General features: G+C 48.2%; 1 protein-coding gene across 8 annotated transcripts in view; it reads left to right on the top strand.

Moving 5' to 3' along the window:
• scn1laa (sodium channel, voltage-gated, type I-like, alpha) overlaps positions 1-17,944 on the top strand; it is a 480,246-nt gene that overhangs the window by 174,344 nt on the left and 287,958 nt on the right. For 6 of the 8 annotated variants that reach the window (XM_072473987.1, XM_072473931.1, XM_072473969.1 and 3 more), the window contains exons 5-6: positions 11,024-11,152; positions 11,996-12,087. In XM_072473987.1, coding sequence (XP_072330088.1) covers positions 11,024-11,152; positions 11,996-12,087 — 221 coding nt within the window. Of the gene's footprint in view, positions 1-11,023; positions 11,153-11,803; positions 11,896-11,995; positions 12,088-17,944 lie in introns of all 8 variants that reach the window. The other 2 variants (XM_072473978.1, XM_072473996.1) reach the window with 1 other exon arrangement.

Below are 17,944 nucleotides of genomic sequence, written 5' to 3'. Positions count from 1 at the left end.
TAGGTCGTGCCTCACAAACCTTATTGAGTTCTTTGAGAAGGTGACCAAACAGGTGGGTGAGGGTAAAGCAGTTGATGTGGTATATATGGATTTCAGTAAAGCGTTTGATAAGGTTCCTCATGGTAGGCTGTTGCAGAAAATACAGAGGCGTGGGATTCAGGGTGATTTAGCAGTTTGGATCAGAAATTGGCTAGCTGTAAGAAGACAGAGGGTGGTGGTTGATGGGGAATGTTCAGCCTGGAGTTCAGTTACTAGTGGTGTACCAGAGGAATCTGTTTTGGGGCCACTGCTGGTCCCCACAGTAGGCTACTGCAGAAAATACTGAAGCATGGGATTCAGGGAGATTTAGCAGTTTGGATCAGAAATTGGCTAGCTGGAAGAAGACAAAGGGTGGTGGTTGATGGGAAGTGTTCAGACTGGAGTCCAGTTACCAGTGGTGTACCACAAGGATCTCGTTTGGGGCCACTGCTGTTTATCATTTTTATAAATGACCTGGAGGAGGGCATAGAAGGATGGGTGAGTAAATTTGCAGATGACACTAAAGTCGGTGGAGTTGTGGACAGTGCGGAAGGATGTTACAAGTTACAGAGGGACATAGATAAGCTGCAGCACTGGGCTGAGAGGTGGCAAATGGAGTTTAATGCAGAAAAGTGTGAGGTGATTCATTTTGGAAGGAATAACAGGAAGAGAGAGTACTGGGCTAAAGGTAAGATTCTTGGCAGTGTGGATGAGCAGAGAGATCTCGGTGTCCATGTACATAGATCCCTGAAAGTTGCCACTCAGGTTGAGAGGGTTGTTAAGAAGGCGTACGGTGTGTTAGCTTTTATTGGTAGAGGGATTGAGTTTCGGAGCCATGAGGTCATGTTGCAGCTGTACAAAACTCTGGTGCGGCCGCATTTGGAGTATTGCGTGCAATTCTGGTCGCCGCATTATAGGAAGTATGTGGAAGCATTGGAAAACGTACAGAGGAGATTTACCAGAATGTTGCCTGGTATGGAGGGAAGATCTTATGAGGAAAGGCTGAGGGACTTGAGGCTGTTTTCGTTAGAGAGAAGAAGAGGTTAAGAGGTGACTTAATTGAGGCATACAAGATGATCGGAGGATTGGATAGGGTGGACAGTGAGAGCCTTTTTCCTTGGATGGTGATGGCTAGCACGAGGAGAGATAGATATAAGACAGATGTCAGAGGTAGGTTCTTTACTCAGAGAGTAGTAAGGGTGTGGAATGCCCTGCCTGCAACAGTAGTGGACTCGCCAACACTAAGGGTATTCAAATGGTCATTGGATAGACATATGGACGATAAGGGAATAGTGTAGATGGGCTTTAGAGTGGTTTCACAGGTCGGCGCAACATCGTGGGCCTAAGGGCCTGTACTGCGCTGTAATGTTCTATCTATCTTCATTCTTTGGAGTAACTACATCCCTGAATCTTCTATCTATGACCACCTCTGCCTTCCAAATGATCCAAAGTTCATCCAACTCTAGCTACAGTTCCCTAACACGGTTTCTGAGGAGCTGGACATGGGTGTACTTCCCACATGTGAAATCAGCAGGGACACTGATAGGCGTCCCTCACCTCAAATATTCTGCAGGAGGAACATTGCACTCCTTCCCTGCCATCCCCTCTAGATAAAACAAGAAAAAGAAAGGAAGAGCTTACCTGATATTCACTCAACCCCTTAGGGTAGAGGAGGTAGAAGTGTGGGGGACACTACAAGTGTAGTGTCTCAGGTTTGGCAACCGCCCAACTTATATACAGGTACTACAAACCTTCCCAGATATCCCCACGGCCGACTTCCGGTTTCCTGCAGCTCTGAAACAAAAAAAACTGAAGGCCACTTCTCCTGCAAGGCAGGAGATATGTATATCTGTATACATATGTACCTTTAATGCGTAGGCCCCTTTAAGACCGGGCTTGGAACCCTGGGGGACTCCGCCTCTGGCTCCGCCCCGAGGATGCTGTATATAAGGTTACGTTCAGTGGGCAGCGTGCAGTGAGCACACTTCTCGGCAGCTATCTGGTTTCCTGGTTATTAAAGCCTTTGTATTATCGAACTCCTCTCCTGAGTCATAATTGAGGGTATCTCAATTTAATAACCAGACTACATCATGATGGACAGCGGTCTAAAGCAGGAGAAGCTCAATTTGGACGCTCGGTCGCCGGAAGCCACTGAAAGTTTTAAATACAGGCTCCGGTGTTTTGAGGCCTATCTGAATTCCTCAGAGACTGAAGTTGACGGACCTTGCAAGCTGAGCTTACTACATGCCCGGGTGGGCCACCAACTATCCTCCGTGATCGAGAAAGCTACGACGTATGAAACGGCGGTCGAAATCCTACGGAAGCGCTTTGTAAAGCGGACAAAAGAGGTACACACCAGACATTTGATCTCGACCTGCCGCCAGTGCTCCGGGGAAACGCTAGATGAATACTTGGAAAGACTCACTGCACTCGCCAGGAACTGCGACCATAAAGAGGTGACGGCAGAAGTCCACATGAACTTACATATTCGTGATGCTTTTGTGTCCGGTATCCGATCCATGTACATCCGGCAGCGGCTCCTAGAAGATGGAGCGAAGGACCTCCAAGGCACGGTAACTCTCGCCTTTTCCCTGGAAGTGGCCCATCATAATCTCCGCACGTACTCTTGCGAACCCCTCTCTATCTCCTCCAGACTCAGCTACGCTTCAGGCCTGCGCCGCGCGGCGACCCGATCACACCGGGGGCCCCAATGTCATTTCTGAGGGCAAGGCCAGCACTCACACCAGCGTTGCCCGGCCCGCTCCGCTATCTGCGGCGAATGCGGAAAGAAGGGGCACTTCGCGAAGGTCTGCCTGGCTGGGCCCAAAGGCCAGAAATAAAAGTCTCATCGGGCCCAGAAATCGAACTCCCGGGACCACAGGCCCCGGAACGCGGCCGAGCGGCGGCCGGATACGCCTACTTCCGACGCGTCATCGGCCTCGTGCGAGTCATGGGGGCGGCCATCTTGGCGGCGGCCATCTTCAAAACTCAAAACGTGCGACCGACGGCGGCGGCCATTTTGCGAGTCCGATTCAACCGAGGACTCTGACTGCCCGCAACTAGGGGCGATCACCCTTGATCAATCTCGTCCGAAGCACCTGCGAAACTCAATGATGCAGGTTCAAATCAATGGCCGCGACACCCCCTGCCCTTTTGACTCAGGGAGCACGGAGAGTTTTATCCATCCAGACACGGTAAGACGCTGCTCCCTGAGCACCGATCCCGCTTCCCAAACTGTCGCCCTCGCATCTGGGTCTCATTCGGTCCATATCACGGGGTATTGTGTCGCGAACCTCGCTATCCAAGGCGCCAAATACGCCCGTTTTAAACTTTATGTCCTCCTCACCTGTGCGCCCCCCTGCTGCTCGGTCTGGACTTTCAGTGCAGCCACCGAAGCCTGACCCTTAAGTTCGGCGGACACCTGCCCCCGCTCACGGTATGTAGCCTGGTGACACTCGAAGTTGCACGACCCCCCCCTTTTCGTGAACCTCACCCCTGACTGTAAGCCCGTCGCCACCAGGAGTCGGCGGTACAGTGCCCAAGACAGACTTTCATCAAGTCAGAGGTTCAGCGGCTTCTAAAAGAAGGGGTCATAGAGGCTAGCAACAGCCATTGGAGGGCACAAGTACTGGTAGTCCGCTCCAGAGAAAAACCCGTATGGTGGTGGACTATAGCCACACCATAAACTGCTTTACGCAACTCGATGCGTACCCACTTCCCCACATAGCAGAAATGGTGAACCGAATCGCCCAGTATCGAGTATTCTCCACAGTCGACCTAAAATCCGCCTATCATCACCTCCCTATCCGCCCAGAGGACTGCCCCTATACGGCCTTCGAAGCAGCCGGTCGGCTCTTCCACTTCCTCGGGGTCCCTTTTGGTGTCACAAACGGAGCCTCCATTTCCAAAGGGCAATGGATCAAATGGTGGACCAGTACGGCTTACGGGCTCCATACCTGTACTTGGACAACGTCACCATCTGCGGCCATGACCAGCAGGACCATGACGCAAACCTGAGGAAGTTCCTCCAGACCGCCCAGGCCCTCAATCTGACATATAATAAAGAGAAATGCGTGTTCCACACAACCCGGCTACCCATCCTCGGCTACGTCGTGGAAAACGGGGTCCTAGGGCCAGACCCCGACCGCATGCGCCCCCTTAAGGAACTTCCCCTCCCCGTAGCCTCAAGGCACTCAAACGGTGCCTGGGGCTCTTTTCCTATTATACCCAGTGGGTCCCCAGATATGCGGACAAAGCTCATCCACTCATTAAGGCCACGGTTTTTCCCCTGACGGCTGAGGCTCAGTCGGCCTTCAGTCGTATCAAGGCCAATATCATCAAGGCCGCCCTGCGCGCGGTGGACGAAACCATTCCCTTCCAGGTAGAATGCGACGCATCAGATGTCGCCCTGGCTGCTACCCTCAACCAGGCGGGCAGACCGGTAGCGTTCTTCTCCCGAACCCTCACCGCCTCCGAAATTCGACACTCTGCAGTCGAGAAGGAGGCACAAGCCATAGTGGAGGCTGTGCGGCACTGGAGGCACTATCTAGCCGGTCGGAGGTTCGCCCTCGTCACCGACCAACGGTCGCTCGCCTTTATGTTCGATAATGCACAACGGGGCAAAATAAAGAATGATAAAATTCTGAGGTGGAGGATCGAACTCTCCACCTACACATATCGTCCGGGGAAGATCAACGAGTCCCCAGATGCCCTGTCCCGCGGCACGTGCGCCAACGTGCAGACAGACCGTCTGCGGGCCATCCACGATGACGTCTGCCACCCGGGGGTCACCCGGCTTGCCCATTTTGTCAAGTGCCGCAACGTACCTTACTCCACCGAGAAGGTCAAGGCCATGACCAAGGTTTGCCAGAACTGTGCGGATTGCAAACTGCACTTCTATCGACCAGACAAGGCTTGCCTAGTAAAGGCCTCTGGACCCTTTGAGCGACTAAGCGTGGACTTCAAAGGGCCCCAACCGCAACAGTTATTTCCTCACTGTCATCGATGAATTCTCCCGCTTCCCCTTCGCTGTCCCCTGCCCCGATATGACCTCGGCCTCCGTAATCAAGGCACTGCACAGCATCTTCACGCTGTTTGGTTTCCCCGCTTATATCCACAGCGACCGTGATACATCGTTCATGAGCGATGAGCTGCGTCAATATCTGCTCAACAAGGGCATTGCCTCAAGCAGAACGACCAGCTCTAACCCGCGGGGAAATGGGCAGGTGGAGAGGGAGAACGCAACAGTTTGGAAGGCTGTTTTTCTAGCCCTACGGTCAAGAGGTCTCCCAATCGCCCGCTGGCAGAGGTCCTACCTGATGCCCTATACTCCATTAGGTCGCTCCTCTGTACGGCCATGAACGAGACCCCTCACAACCGTTTGTCTTCCCCAGGAAGTCCACCTCTGGGGTCTCGCTTCCACGTTGGCTGACGACTCCGGGACCAGTTCTACTCCGGAGGCACGTGAGGAGCCATAAGACAGATCCACTGGTCGAGAGGGTCCAACTATTACACGCAAACCCTCAATACGCCTACGTCGAGCACCCCGATGGCAGGCAGGACACCGTTTCCCTGCGAGACCTGGCACCTGCTGGCTCGCCCACCGACGCCCCCCCCCCCCTTCCACCGACGCTCCCCACCCCGCACCGGCGGTCGACTCCGACAGCACCCCCCCAGCCGGGGCCGGCACCAATCACCCTAGTCACCCCGGATACGCCCCCTGCTCCAACGTGGGCAAAGGCTCAGACAACCGTGGTCCCGGATATACCACCACCGAGGACGACCATATCTGCCGCACCACCGCCGGAGCTGAGAAGGTCGACACGGGCAATCAGACCACCCAAAAGACTGAACTTGTAATTCCACTTCACCCCCGACGGACTATGCGTTTTTTTAAACAGGGGGTGAATGTGATGAATGATATCTGTATATATATGTACCTTTAATTCTTAGGCCCCTTTTCGACCGGGCTTGGAACTCTGGGGGACTCCGCCTCTAGCTCCGCCCCCAGGAAGCTGTATATAAGGTTACGTTCAGTAGGCAGCGTGCAGTGAGCACACTTCTTGGCAGCTGTCTGGTTTTCTGGTTATTAAAGCCTTTGTATTATCGAACTCCTCTCCTGTGTCGTAATTGAGGGTATCTCAGCAAGTTTTAAAGAGGGAAACGTACCTTCCTGACAGACCCTTGGCCACTGCTCCCGCCGAAAAACTGAAGCCAATTATCACCACTTCATCCCTATTTCCATAAATTAATGGGAGCCACTCCATATCCAACGGCCTCTCATGATTCATCGGCTTCCTCAGCACGTGGTTACGCTGGCGCCGATTAGTACTTATTTTTAAAAACGTAAACCTGATGGAAGGGCTTTTGCGGGGAGCCAAGGATAGCCATCTTTGCTCACAGGCAAAGAGCCCGGGGGTGCTGGGCTTGTCACCCCAGTGCTCTGTGGGGGCGCTGGGAGTGGGGAAACACCCTCTGCAACTGTGGGCTGCCATGGGAGTGTGGGGGGAAGAGGCTGGGTGGGGGCGGCAACTGCACGTGGATCCACCATGCCAACTCCTGTTGTGTGATCCCATTCCGGGAGCAACCCCTGTCCCTGCCTATCTTCCCCACCGACCACCCATAACCCCCACCGACTTCCAAAGCCTCAGTTTTTGCTAATAGGGAATTGGCAATCGTGGTTAAGTGAGCTCATCATACAACCCAAGTGGACTCCGGTGGGTTCACAGGCCATGTACCGTGCGGGCGTCATTGCCTAGCATCCCAATCAGACTGTGATGCCTGGGCACTGTGCCTAAACACTCCGGGGGGGGCAACACCACACAAGCAGCAGCCGAGATATGAACACCAGGGGATGGGCTCCTGCACTGCGGACACGTCCACGCCTGGAGGGTGGGTGAGTGCAACGGGGAGGGGACCAGCGCCCGGTCCAGGTGACGTTATGAGTGGGTGTCCAGAGTACATGGTCTGGGGTCCGATAAGGGGGGCCCACTGCGGCTGGATGTGCTTGGACAGGGCGGTTCGGCTGTGTTGGATGGGGGCATCAATGGGGAATGGAGAGTCCCAGGGTGGAAGCCACCGCTGTTTGTCAGTCTAACACCCTCGCCCAATTCCTTACAGATATTGAATGCTATGGAAGTGATTTAGGACCCAGCAGAATTTGCCCTAGTGGTGTTGTTGCAAGGCAGGATGATCAAACGCTGGAGATGGCGGCGGCAGCAGCAGTATCAGCAGATGCTCGAGGCGGCGGCCCATCCCTGAGGACCCTGCCGCCCATAAGGCCAGGGAGGGACCCAGAAAGGCAGTCCCTTGACAGTTCAGGGTGTACAGACATTGCTGGTTGTTTGAACCGATGAGGACAGCACGTGCGCAGGAAGCTCTGCCTCAGCAAGAAGATGGAGCGGCACCTGTGACATATCCTCGCAGACTTGGCACCACATGGAGGAGGGGGAGGGCACCCGTTCCCGGTCGCCGTCAAGATCACCGCAGCTCTGAACTTGTACACCTCGGGATCTATCCAGGGCTCGAGCGGGGAACTGTGTGGCATCTCGCAGACTACAGCCCACAGGTACATCGACAGGTCGTAGATACCCTGTTTGTCTGGGCAGAATACTACATCCACTTTGACATGGGCCAAGCCCAACAGGATGCCAGGGCAGCAGGATTCTCTGCCAATGCCAGGATGCACAGGTCCAGGAGATCATAGATGTTACGCATGTGTCCCTGCGCTCACCAGAGTATCTGGAAGTTCCCTAAGTTAACAGGAAGGGTTTCCACTCCCTGAACATACAGCTCGTGTACGACCACCACATGAAAATCATGCACATGTGTGCATGCTTCCCGGGCAATGCATGACAGCTACATCCTGGGCAATCGCTCATCCCTGGCCTCTTCGAGGACCACCCATGGATGGGTGGCTGGTTCTTGGGGTATAAGGGGTACCCACTGAGCACCTGGCTAGTGACACCAGTATGGAGACAGAAGCGGAGACCCGGTACAACGAAGCCCTTGTGGCCACCCAGGCTGTCATTGAGCGGTGCATCGGACTCCTCAAGATACGGTTCCGATGCCTCGGCCGCTGGTGATGCACTGCAGTACATCTCCGAGAGGTTCGCCTGCTTTGTGGTGGTCTGTTTTGTCCTCCACAACCTCTCACAACAGTGGGGCGACGAACTGGAGACAGAAGCGGAGACCCGGTACAACGAAGCCCTTGTGGCCACCCAGGCTGTCATTGAGCGGTGTATCGGACTCCTCAAGATACGGTTCCGATGCCTCGGCCGCTGGTGATGCACTGCAGTACATCTCCGAGAGGTTCGCCTGCTTTGTGGTGGTCTGTTTTGTCCTCCACAACCTCTCACAACAGTGGGGCGACGAACTGGAGGTTGGTGATGAGGAACATGTGGCCACGTGTAACACAATTCCCCACTCTCCCGATGGGGCTACCCAACCTCCACCCTCTTCCCCCCTTCCTCGGTGCCCTCAGTGATCCTTGATATGGTTGGCCTTCCTACCACTACCGCTACGTCCAGGTGTGTCCTCACGATGCACATCTAAGGTGGAGGCAGCCAGCTGCTTACCTCGTCCCGTGTTCTTCGATGTCCCTGGTGGGCATCCTCTGGGGTTGGAGGACTGCGGCGCACTTGGCAAAGGCACATGCACAGCCGTGCGCCCTGACTCGTGTGTTTGCTGTGAGATGCGGCCTCCTCAGAGGGGTGGAACAGGCTCTCCACTGAGGTCGCCACCCTAGCAGTGTTGGCCTCGGTGCCAAGCATTGCCGGCGACATCTCCTGCGCCTTCAGCCTCTTGGATTCCTCCAATCAGTTATGGACCTGCTGGAGTGTCGCTGACATCTCCCTGTAAATGTCCTGACCGCACCTTAAAGTCTCCATCATCTCCGGGTAACCCTGTACTAGAGGCTCAGCATCAGGTTGGGACCCGGCTTGGTCCTGGGATCCAGCAGACCTCTGACTGCTGTCTCGCCTGGGGGTTCCTGCCTCCACCTGATGTGCATCAGCAGCTGTGAGGTGCTCACCAGATTGTGTCCCAGACGCCTGACAGACATTTTCCACTGAGGTGCATGTATCTGCGCAGTTGGAGAGTGGGGATGATGGCTGTGACCCATCGATCGTGTCTTCCTCAGAGCTCCCGTCCAAGGTGGTCTCGTGGAAGGCTGGAGAGGGGGTCACCTGGGATGGGCCGGCGCCGTCAGCTGGAGGATCTGTGAATGGACATGTGGTCAGTGGGAGGGATGGAGCAGTCAGTCAGGTAATAACAACTTGCGTTTCATAGGTCCTCCAGATTGGACCCGGTGATTCCTCGCCTCTGCGGCCTCTACCAGCCTCCGCATTGGTGACTGCACTGTTCTCAGGCACCTCCGCCACCTCCAGGGCCCATTCCTCGAAGGTAGTCAGTATTCTTAAGTCCTGCACTCCTCCTGCCTGCCTTGGGCCCTTTCCCGATGGTTGTGCGAGAGTTTCTCCTGCGGAGACATAGAGAGAGCGTTTATAGCCACGTGCGTGTTTCACAGTGGCGGAAGAGGGTGTGTGAAGAAAGAGTTGAGTGAGGTTGAAGGGAGTGGGGGGTGAAGGGAGGGTTGTGGAACGCATGGAGACTTGGGGGAAATGGGGATGCTCGCTTGGGACAGAAAGGTCTCGGGTGGTGAGGGTGGGGTTGGGGGGGCGGTGCGGTGGTGTTCGTGTCTACTCACCCGTGCTACATCGTGTAGTTCGTTGACCTTTTTGTGGCACTGAAGGTCTGTCCTCCTGGTAATGCTTCCAGCCACTGCCACATTGTCGCAGGCAGCACTGGCTGCCCTGTGGCGCACCCTCCAGGACCCTCGGGAGAACAGGACATCACTCCCGGCCTCCACCACAGCTAGGAGCCTGGCAATGTCTGAATCGCCGAATCTTGGGGCTGGTCTTCTCGGCACCATGGTTGCGAGCTGGCTAGGGTTGGCAGTGCAAAAGTTGCTTAATTGCTGCTCGACCTTGTTAGCGGGGTGGCTGGCGAGCCTTCATTAGCGGCAAGAAGCCTGTGGGGTCTCGTTAAGTGAACCAATTAATGTTGAATAGCGTTGCCGGCTTCACTGGGCCGAGCACCGGGAAGCTCGCGGCAATTCCCGCTCGTTACCACACTTAGAAATATCTCTGGAGAATCACGGCCAGTATCTATCTATCTATTATTTGGAGATGCCGGCGTTGGATTGGGGTGAGCACAGTAAGAAGTTTTACAACACCAGGTTAAAGTTCACCAGGTTTGTTTCGAATCACTGGCTTTCGGAGCACTGCTCCTTCCTCAGGTGAATTGATTCACCTGAGGAAGGAGCAGTGCTCCGAAAGCCAGTGATTCGAAACAAACCTGTTGGACTTTAACCTGGTGTTGTAAGACTTCTTACTATCTATCTATTGTCCAATATATAACTTGGGTGAAATTAATTCCTTGTTTCCTAAGGAAATTAGATTTCAACCCATCTATATTGATAATATCTGTGGACACTTCTTTATCCATCCTGATCTTGACCTCCTCAAAAATCTCAGCCAAGTTTATAGTAGTCATGTTTCCGATCTTTTGATGGTTGCCTCACTTAAATCTTGGTTTAATTCTCTTTTCTTTCTCAAGCCAAATATCAAAGTTAATATTTTTATAAGATATCAATTTATCACCTGTTTGCTAACTAATTCTGGTTTGTTGCTCATCGCTGAATCTTCTATAGTTTGTTTTATTGTCGGAAACAGGCTTATTTTACAAGGGAAAGAACTTGATGATCGTCTTTCTCGTTCTCCTAACTTTGATTAGTACTCAAGTCTCTGAAATTATCCTGCAAAAGAAGAATTTTTGCTGCAGCATGTCATTTTCTTTAATGTAATAGAGCGGAAGAATATTTTTATATCTGGAATCAATGATGAGACCACAGCTTTTTTAGCCTGAGACTTTTTGAAGTTTCCCTTTTTAGTAATATTCGTCAATGAAATGGCTGAACAGTTTTTTATTGTTATAATCTCATTAGGTACACCTTCACTGGTATTTACACATTTGAATCGCTTACAAAAATTCTCGCAAGGGGCTTCTGTATAGATCGTTTCACTTTTCTTCGAGATCCATGGAACTGGCTGGATTTCAGTGTCATTCTTATGGCGTAAGTACAAACAAAAAAGTCAAATCTATTATTTTCCTTTGGGGCCATCCATTGCAGGCATAGCTGTAGAAAAATAGATTCAAATATAATGATGTGTAATGTGTTGATTTGATTGTGATAAACAGCCGGAGCATTTCCACCGAAGGTCCCGCTTGGTCAAGAAAATTTCAGATCAATTGCTTGTACTTTGTTTATATCCCCGATTAATTAATGAGTAAATATACATCATAGCACAAAATTGAGCCACTCTGACCAGGAAAGCCCCCTCGCTTTGATCCCCAGTTAGTGCGAAGTAACTCATTTCACCTGTGTTACAAAGGCATGCTGTAATTGTCTCCATTGTCTTTGGCAAGGGAGGGAAAGATATTTGACAATTGCGTGTTGGATGGGGTTGATGTTAACATTGCGGTGCCTGCATGTTTGAATAACCTAGCAATACTTAATGTCTAGGTTTACACACATAGATTAGCAATCTGTTTTGGGTACAAGAGGGCTACCAGCACTGTAGCCGAATTTACGTTATTATCTTCAAGACAACCAAGCAAAGGAGGAAAATAAAAATACAATTACTGTGACCAAAGTGAAAGACCAAGCATTATAGTTATATTAAAATGCGTTGAAAGCTGAAATAACTGTGATTTAATTCTACAGGTATGTAACAGAATTTGTAAACCTAGGCAATGTTTCAGCTCTTCGAACTTTCAGAGTGTTGAGAGCTTTGAAAACTATTTCTGTAATCCCAGGTAAGGAGTGATCGGTGTAAGATGCTAGCTGGCCCCATGTACCTCCAACTGTACCTTTGTGTCCTGTCATTGTGTTTGTGTGTGCCCTCCCCTATTACAGATATGTGACAGAATTTGTGGACCTGGGCAATGTCTCCGCGTTGAGAACATTCAGAGTTCTCCGAGCGTTGAAAACAATTTCAGTCATTCCAGGTGAGAGTTAGGTTAAACGCTAAGGCTGACCTATTTTTCTCTTGCAGTTCAAAATGAAACGCAAAAGCACAAATCTGAAAAAAGATAATAAATTTTAGGATGCCTTGCTTTTGAATGTTTATTTTGTTTGTGGATTCAGTTTCTTGCATGAGATTGTAATATCCAGCATGAGTGGTTTTCATCCTGTGATGGCCAGTGTTATGGGTCAGGATTTAGAGAACCCCAAAGTGTATCATGGAGTTCACCTGACCCACAACTTTTAATATATAGTGTTATGGGGAGCACACGGCCCACTCTAGAGGTGTGGTACAGCAGAAATGGAAAAGTATTTTTAAAAACAAAACAATGTTTATTCTATGAACTCAAGTTAACCATTTTAAAACAAATAGTGAATATCTTAGCAACCATTAATTCAAAGATAACCCCCAAAGAATACAACACTAAGTAATCCTTTAAGCTGTCCTTTTAACATCCAAAAGACTTAACAACCTTTAAACAGAAGCACATCAGAGTTTACATTCAATACTGAAAACATTTAAATTTCTGAATTCACCAAATGATCAAGAGATAGTCCTTCATGGCAGAGCTCAACAACACAGATGCTTTGGCTGACTTCAGCTGCAACACACTGAAAAACGAAACCAAAAAGACAGACACCCAAGCTTTTCTCAAAGTGAAACTAAAAAGCAGAACCAGAGCTCAGCTCCACCCACACTCTTGACATCACTGCAGTAACATGAGCAGCTAACCATTTCTTAAAGCGACATTCTCATGGCACCTCCCCCAAGAAAAAAAAACCCATCAACTTCAAGATGGTTTCATTTTTCACCTTTTCACTATCCTTTAAGAAATACACACAGTAAATATACTTTATCATTTCAAAAAAAAAACAACACACGCAAACAGGTATAATAATATAGACCATTCTTTTTTTCGTTCTTCTTCCTCCAACTGAAATTCTTCATGATTGATAGTCTCTTTGAACAAGAAGGTCGCTGCACGAGCCGTCCTTTTCTCTATGCCTCGGCATTTCTCTTTAAAGTCAGATACTTCAGTTCAATCTGATCACTGAGTCCCTTGCAATTCTCCAACACAGGAGCATTGGTTATCACAGCTTTCAGGCCGTCAAATGCCTGTTGATAGTCTGCTGTCCAGTGAAATTTTCGACGTTTCTTCAGCAAGTCCATCAGTGGAGCAATCACGCTACAAAACTTTTGCACAAATGTTCGATCAAATCCACTCATGCCAAGAAATCGCATTATTTCCCTTCATCTCGAGGGTATCGGAAACTCCTCAAGGAAAGTGACTTGGGCTTTTCCGAATTCACTTTTGGCTAGGTTATCACCAAACCCGCCTCCTGAAGTCGATCGAATAACTCCATCAGATGTTTTAACTGTTATTTCCATGTCTGGCTGAAAATTACCAGATCGTCGATGTATACCTCACAATTGGGTAATCCTGAAACGACTGTGTTAGTTAACCGTTGAAATGTGGCTGGGGCGTTTTTCATGCCAAATGACATAACTTTGAATTGGTATATACCATCTGGAGTCACAAAAGCTGAAATCTCCTTCCCCCTTTCAGAAAAAGGTACATGCCCGTAACCTTTAAGTAAATCCAATTTGGAAATAAAAGCGGACTGTCCCGCTTTCTCAATGCAATCCTCCAAACGTGGGATAGGATAAGAGTCCGTTCTTGTAACTGCATTAACCTTTCTATAGTCCACACACAACCGTTGGGTACCGTCTGGTTTTGGTACCATCGCTATGGGTGAGCTCCATTGGCTTCAATTATGCCATTTTTAAGGATACTTTCAATCTCTTTGTTAACCTGTGCCAATTTTAAAGGATTAAGTCTCTATGGATGTCGTTTGATTGGAACAGCATTTCCCACATCTACATCATGTCTAGCCATTTTAGTACTTCCCAATTTATCTCCACAAATTTGCCCATGTGATATCAATAACTCTTTCAGGTCAGTTCATTTTTCCTCTGGAAGGTAACTCAACAATTTATGCCAATTTTTAAGAACATCCTTATTTTCCAATTTAATTTCAGGTATGTCGAAATCACAGTCCTCTGGATTTGGTTCATCACTCTGAGTTAAAATCACTAAAACCTCCTTTTTCTCTCCTTCCCTTTCAAAGTACCTTTTAAGCATATTCACATGACACACTCGGTGATTATTCCTTCTATCTGGTGTATTTACCACATAATTCACCTCACTTAATTTCCTTTCAGTCTGATAAGGTCCACAAAACCTAGCTTTTAAAGGCTCACCTACCACTGGTAACAGCACTAAAACTTATTCTCCACTGGCAAAACTACGAACTTTGGATTTCTTGTCCGCAACCCATTTCATCACATTCTATGCAACTTTCAAATGTTGTCTAGCCAATTCACCTGCTCTATTTAATCGTTCCCTAAAATTTGACACATAATAAAATATTGTAATTTCCGATTTCTCACCCACCAATTTTTCCTTAATCAATTTAAGTTGTCCTCTTACCTCATGACCAAAAATTAGTTCAAAAGGATTAAATTTGGTTAACTCATTAGGTGCATCCCTAATTGCAAACAGTACGAATGGAATTCCTTTATCCCAATCCTCTGGATAATCTTGACAATAAGCCCTCAACATTGACTTTAATGTCTGATGCCACCTTTCTAACGCTCCTTGCGATTCTGGATGGTACGCAGCTGATTTAAATTGTTTTATTCCTAAGCTATCCATTACTTCTTTGAATAACCTCAAGGTAAAATTTGATCCTTGATCCGATTGTATTTCTGTGGGTAGTCCATATCTAGTAAAGAATTTAAGTAACTCCTCCACAATCTTTTTAGCTGTAATATTACGTACTGGAATGGCCTCTGGAAACCTAGTAGACACATCCATTATAGTCAAAAGATATTGATTCCCACTTTTTGTTTTAGGAAGCGGTCCTACGCAATCAATTAGGACCCTTGTTAAAGGTTCCTCAAATGCTGGAATGGGTATTAAGGGCGCTGGTTTTATCACTGCTTGAGGTTTCCCTCTCACTTGACATGTGTGACATGATTGACAACATTTAACTACATCTTTATGTAGTCCAGGCCAATAAAAATGTTTCTGGATTTTAGCATAGGTTTTCCTTATTCCCAAATGACCTCCCACTGGTAACTCATGTGCAACTCGCAACACCTTTCTATACCCTACTGGCAATACTACTTGATGAACTTCTGCCCACTTTTCATCCTTCTGCATATGTAGAGGTCTCCATTTCCTCATCAAGACATCACTTTTACGGTAATAACAGTCTGGTATACACGCAGATTCCTCTTCCGTGTATGCTTTCAGATACATCCGTTTTATTTCTATATCTTTTTGTTGTAACTCCGCCAATTTTCCTGAACTAACAATATCCGCCTCATCCTCCACCTGTTCTTATTCTTTTCCAACCATCTGATCAAAAATCGTTTCTGATAATTGCACTTCAACTTCATCTTCGCTCTTTGATTTCTCCTCTTGCTTTAACCTGTGACTTTGCGACCTTGTTACCACACAATCCCGAAAACTCCCAGGATATTCGTCCTTCAACACTTCAGTTGTCTGATTTTCCACTGGCTTATCAACCACAGTAGGCATCACTCCCACCTGCGATCCAGCTATATCATTACCCAAGATAAACTGTATTCCTGGCCAAGGTAGTTTCTCTATTACTCCTACTACCACTTCACCATTCTTCACTGGACTTTCCAACCTTACCTTATATAATGGAGCACTACTCCTCTCACCCTGAATTCCACATATTACCACCTTTTCTGGCAATATTCTTCCCAAACTACATAACTCCTCATCTCTTACCATTAAAGATTGACTAGCTCCCGTATCTCTTAAAATTGTGACTTCTCTCCTGATACAGATGAGTAAACTTTACCCACACAAGTAAATTCTTTAAAGAGATCTGGCACCTTCTTATCAATCACCTCTCGATCAGTCTGTACAATCTTTTGCATCTCCTTCGCTTCACTTGGGCTTTCCTTTACCACTTTAACAAACCCCACTGTCTTATCCTGTTGTACCACATCAGCCTTCCCAGTGCTTTTCTTCAACAACCAACACTGTGACTTTATATGGCCTAGTTTATTACAGTGAAAACATTTGAAACTTTTCATTTCTTTTCCACCCCCCTGGATTTCTTTTTTAATCTGAGATACACTCTCCTTATTATCTCCCATCAGATCATAGATTATCAAAGAATTTACAGTGCAGAAGGAGGCTATTCAGCCCATCGAGTCTGCACCGGCTCTTGGAAAGAGCACCCTACCCAAAGTCAACACCTCCACCCTATCCCCATAGCCCAGTAACCTCACCCAACACTAAGGGCAATTTTGGACACTAAGGGCAATTTATCATGGCCAATCCACCTAACCTGCACATCTTTGGACTGTGGGAGGAAACCGGAGCACCCGGAGGAAACCCACGCACACAGGGGGAGGATGTGGAGACTCCGCACAGACAGTGACCCAAGCCGGAATCGAACCTGGGACCCTGGAGCTGTGAAGCAATTGTGCTATCCACAATGCTACCGTGCTGCAGCTTACATTTACCACTTGAGTATTTCTCATGTCCCCAGTTTCTATCCCTCACAGGCTGAAACTGATGTCGGAACCCAAGCTTTGATTTATGAACTAATTCATAATCATCTGCCATTTCTGCTGCTAACTACACAGTTTTAACCATCTGCTCTTCCACATGAGTTCTCACTACATCAGGAATTGAATTTTTAAACTCCTCCAAAAGTATAATTTCTCTGAAAGCTTCATACGGTTGGTGTATTTTCAAAGCCCTTATCCACCTATCAAAATTACTCTGTTTGAGCCTTTCAAACTCCATGTATGTTTGACCAAATTCTTTCCTTAAATTTCTAAATCTTTGTCTGTCGGCTTCAGGCACTCGTTCATATGCACACAAGATGGATTTTTTCACCTCCACATACGTCCCAGATACCTCCTCCGGTAGTGGTGCAAACACTTCACTAGCCCTACCTACCAGATTTGTTTGAATCAGTAATACCCGCATGTCCTGTGGCCATTTCATTTGTTTAGCTACCTTCTCAAATGAAATGAAAAAGGCTTCTACCTCCTTCTCGTCAAACCTTGGCAATGCTTGGACATATTTAAATAGATCCCCACCAAGCCTTCGACTTTGTCGCTCTTTCTCACTATCCTCATCACTATCATCCAACTGTACGTTTCCCTTTACGTCTGCCAATTTTAACTGACTGTCATGTTTCATGGCCATTTTCTGAAGTTCAAACTCTCTCTCTTTATCTTTTTCCCTGATCTATATCTCCCTTTCTTTTTCTTTTTGTTCTGCTAAGGCTATTCTTTCTTTGTTTCTTTCTTCTCTCTCCTTTTCTTTTTCCCTCATTGCATATTCAAGCTGCTTTAATTCTTTTTCATGTTCAAGCAAGTTGCTTAATCTGCAACTGGATCTTTCCATTTCTAATGAGTCAGACTGTATCCTAGGCAACTTTAAATGCTTAGCCACTGCCATAATTATCTCATCTTTTTGCATTTTATCAGTTAATGTTAACTGCAATGTTTTTGCCAAATCTAACAGTCTGTTTTTAGTCTCTGTCCGTAAGGTACTGCGTGTGACCGTCTCCACCCCCAAAAACTTCTGAGCCTCTGAAAGAGCCATTGTCCACAACACACTCCCCACTTAAACTAAAATACCACACCTGAAAAGCAACCACAATATGCTCACCCCTCACTGTCTTTAAGTTCACTAAGCCAATCCAATAGATAGCCTTTGATCCGGGACGAGCCCCCAATTGTTATGGGTCAGGGTTTAGAGAACCCCAAAGTGTATC

The sequence above is a fragment of the Scyliorhinus torazame genome, chromosome 2, assembly GCF_047496885.1.
Source record: "Scyliorhinus torazame isolate Kashiwa2021f chromosome 2, sScyTor2.1, whole genome shotgun sequence".
In the NCBI taxonomy this organism is placed as follows: Eukaryota; Metazoa; Chordata; class Chondrichthyes; order Carcharhiniformes; family Scyliorhinidae; genus Scyliorhinus; species Scyliorhinus torazame.
The sequence above is the reverse complement of the archived record's forward strand: the minus strand, read 5'-3'. Positions and strand labels throughout refer to the sequence as shown.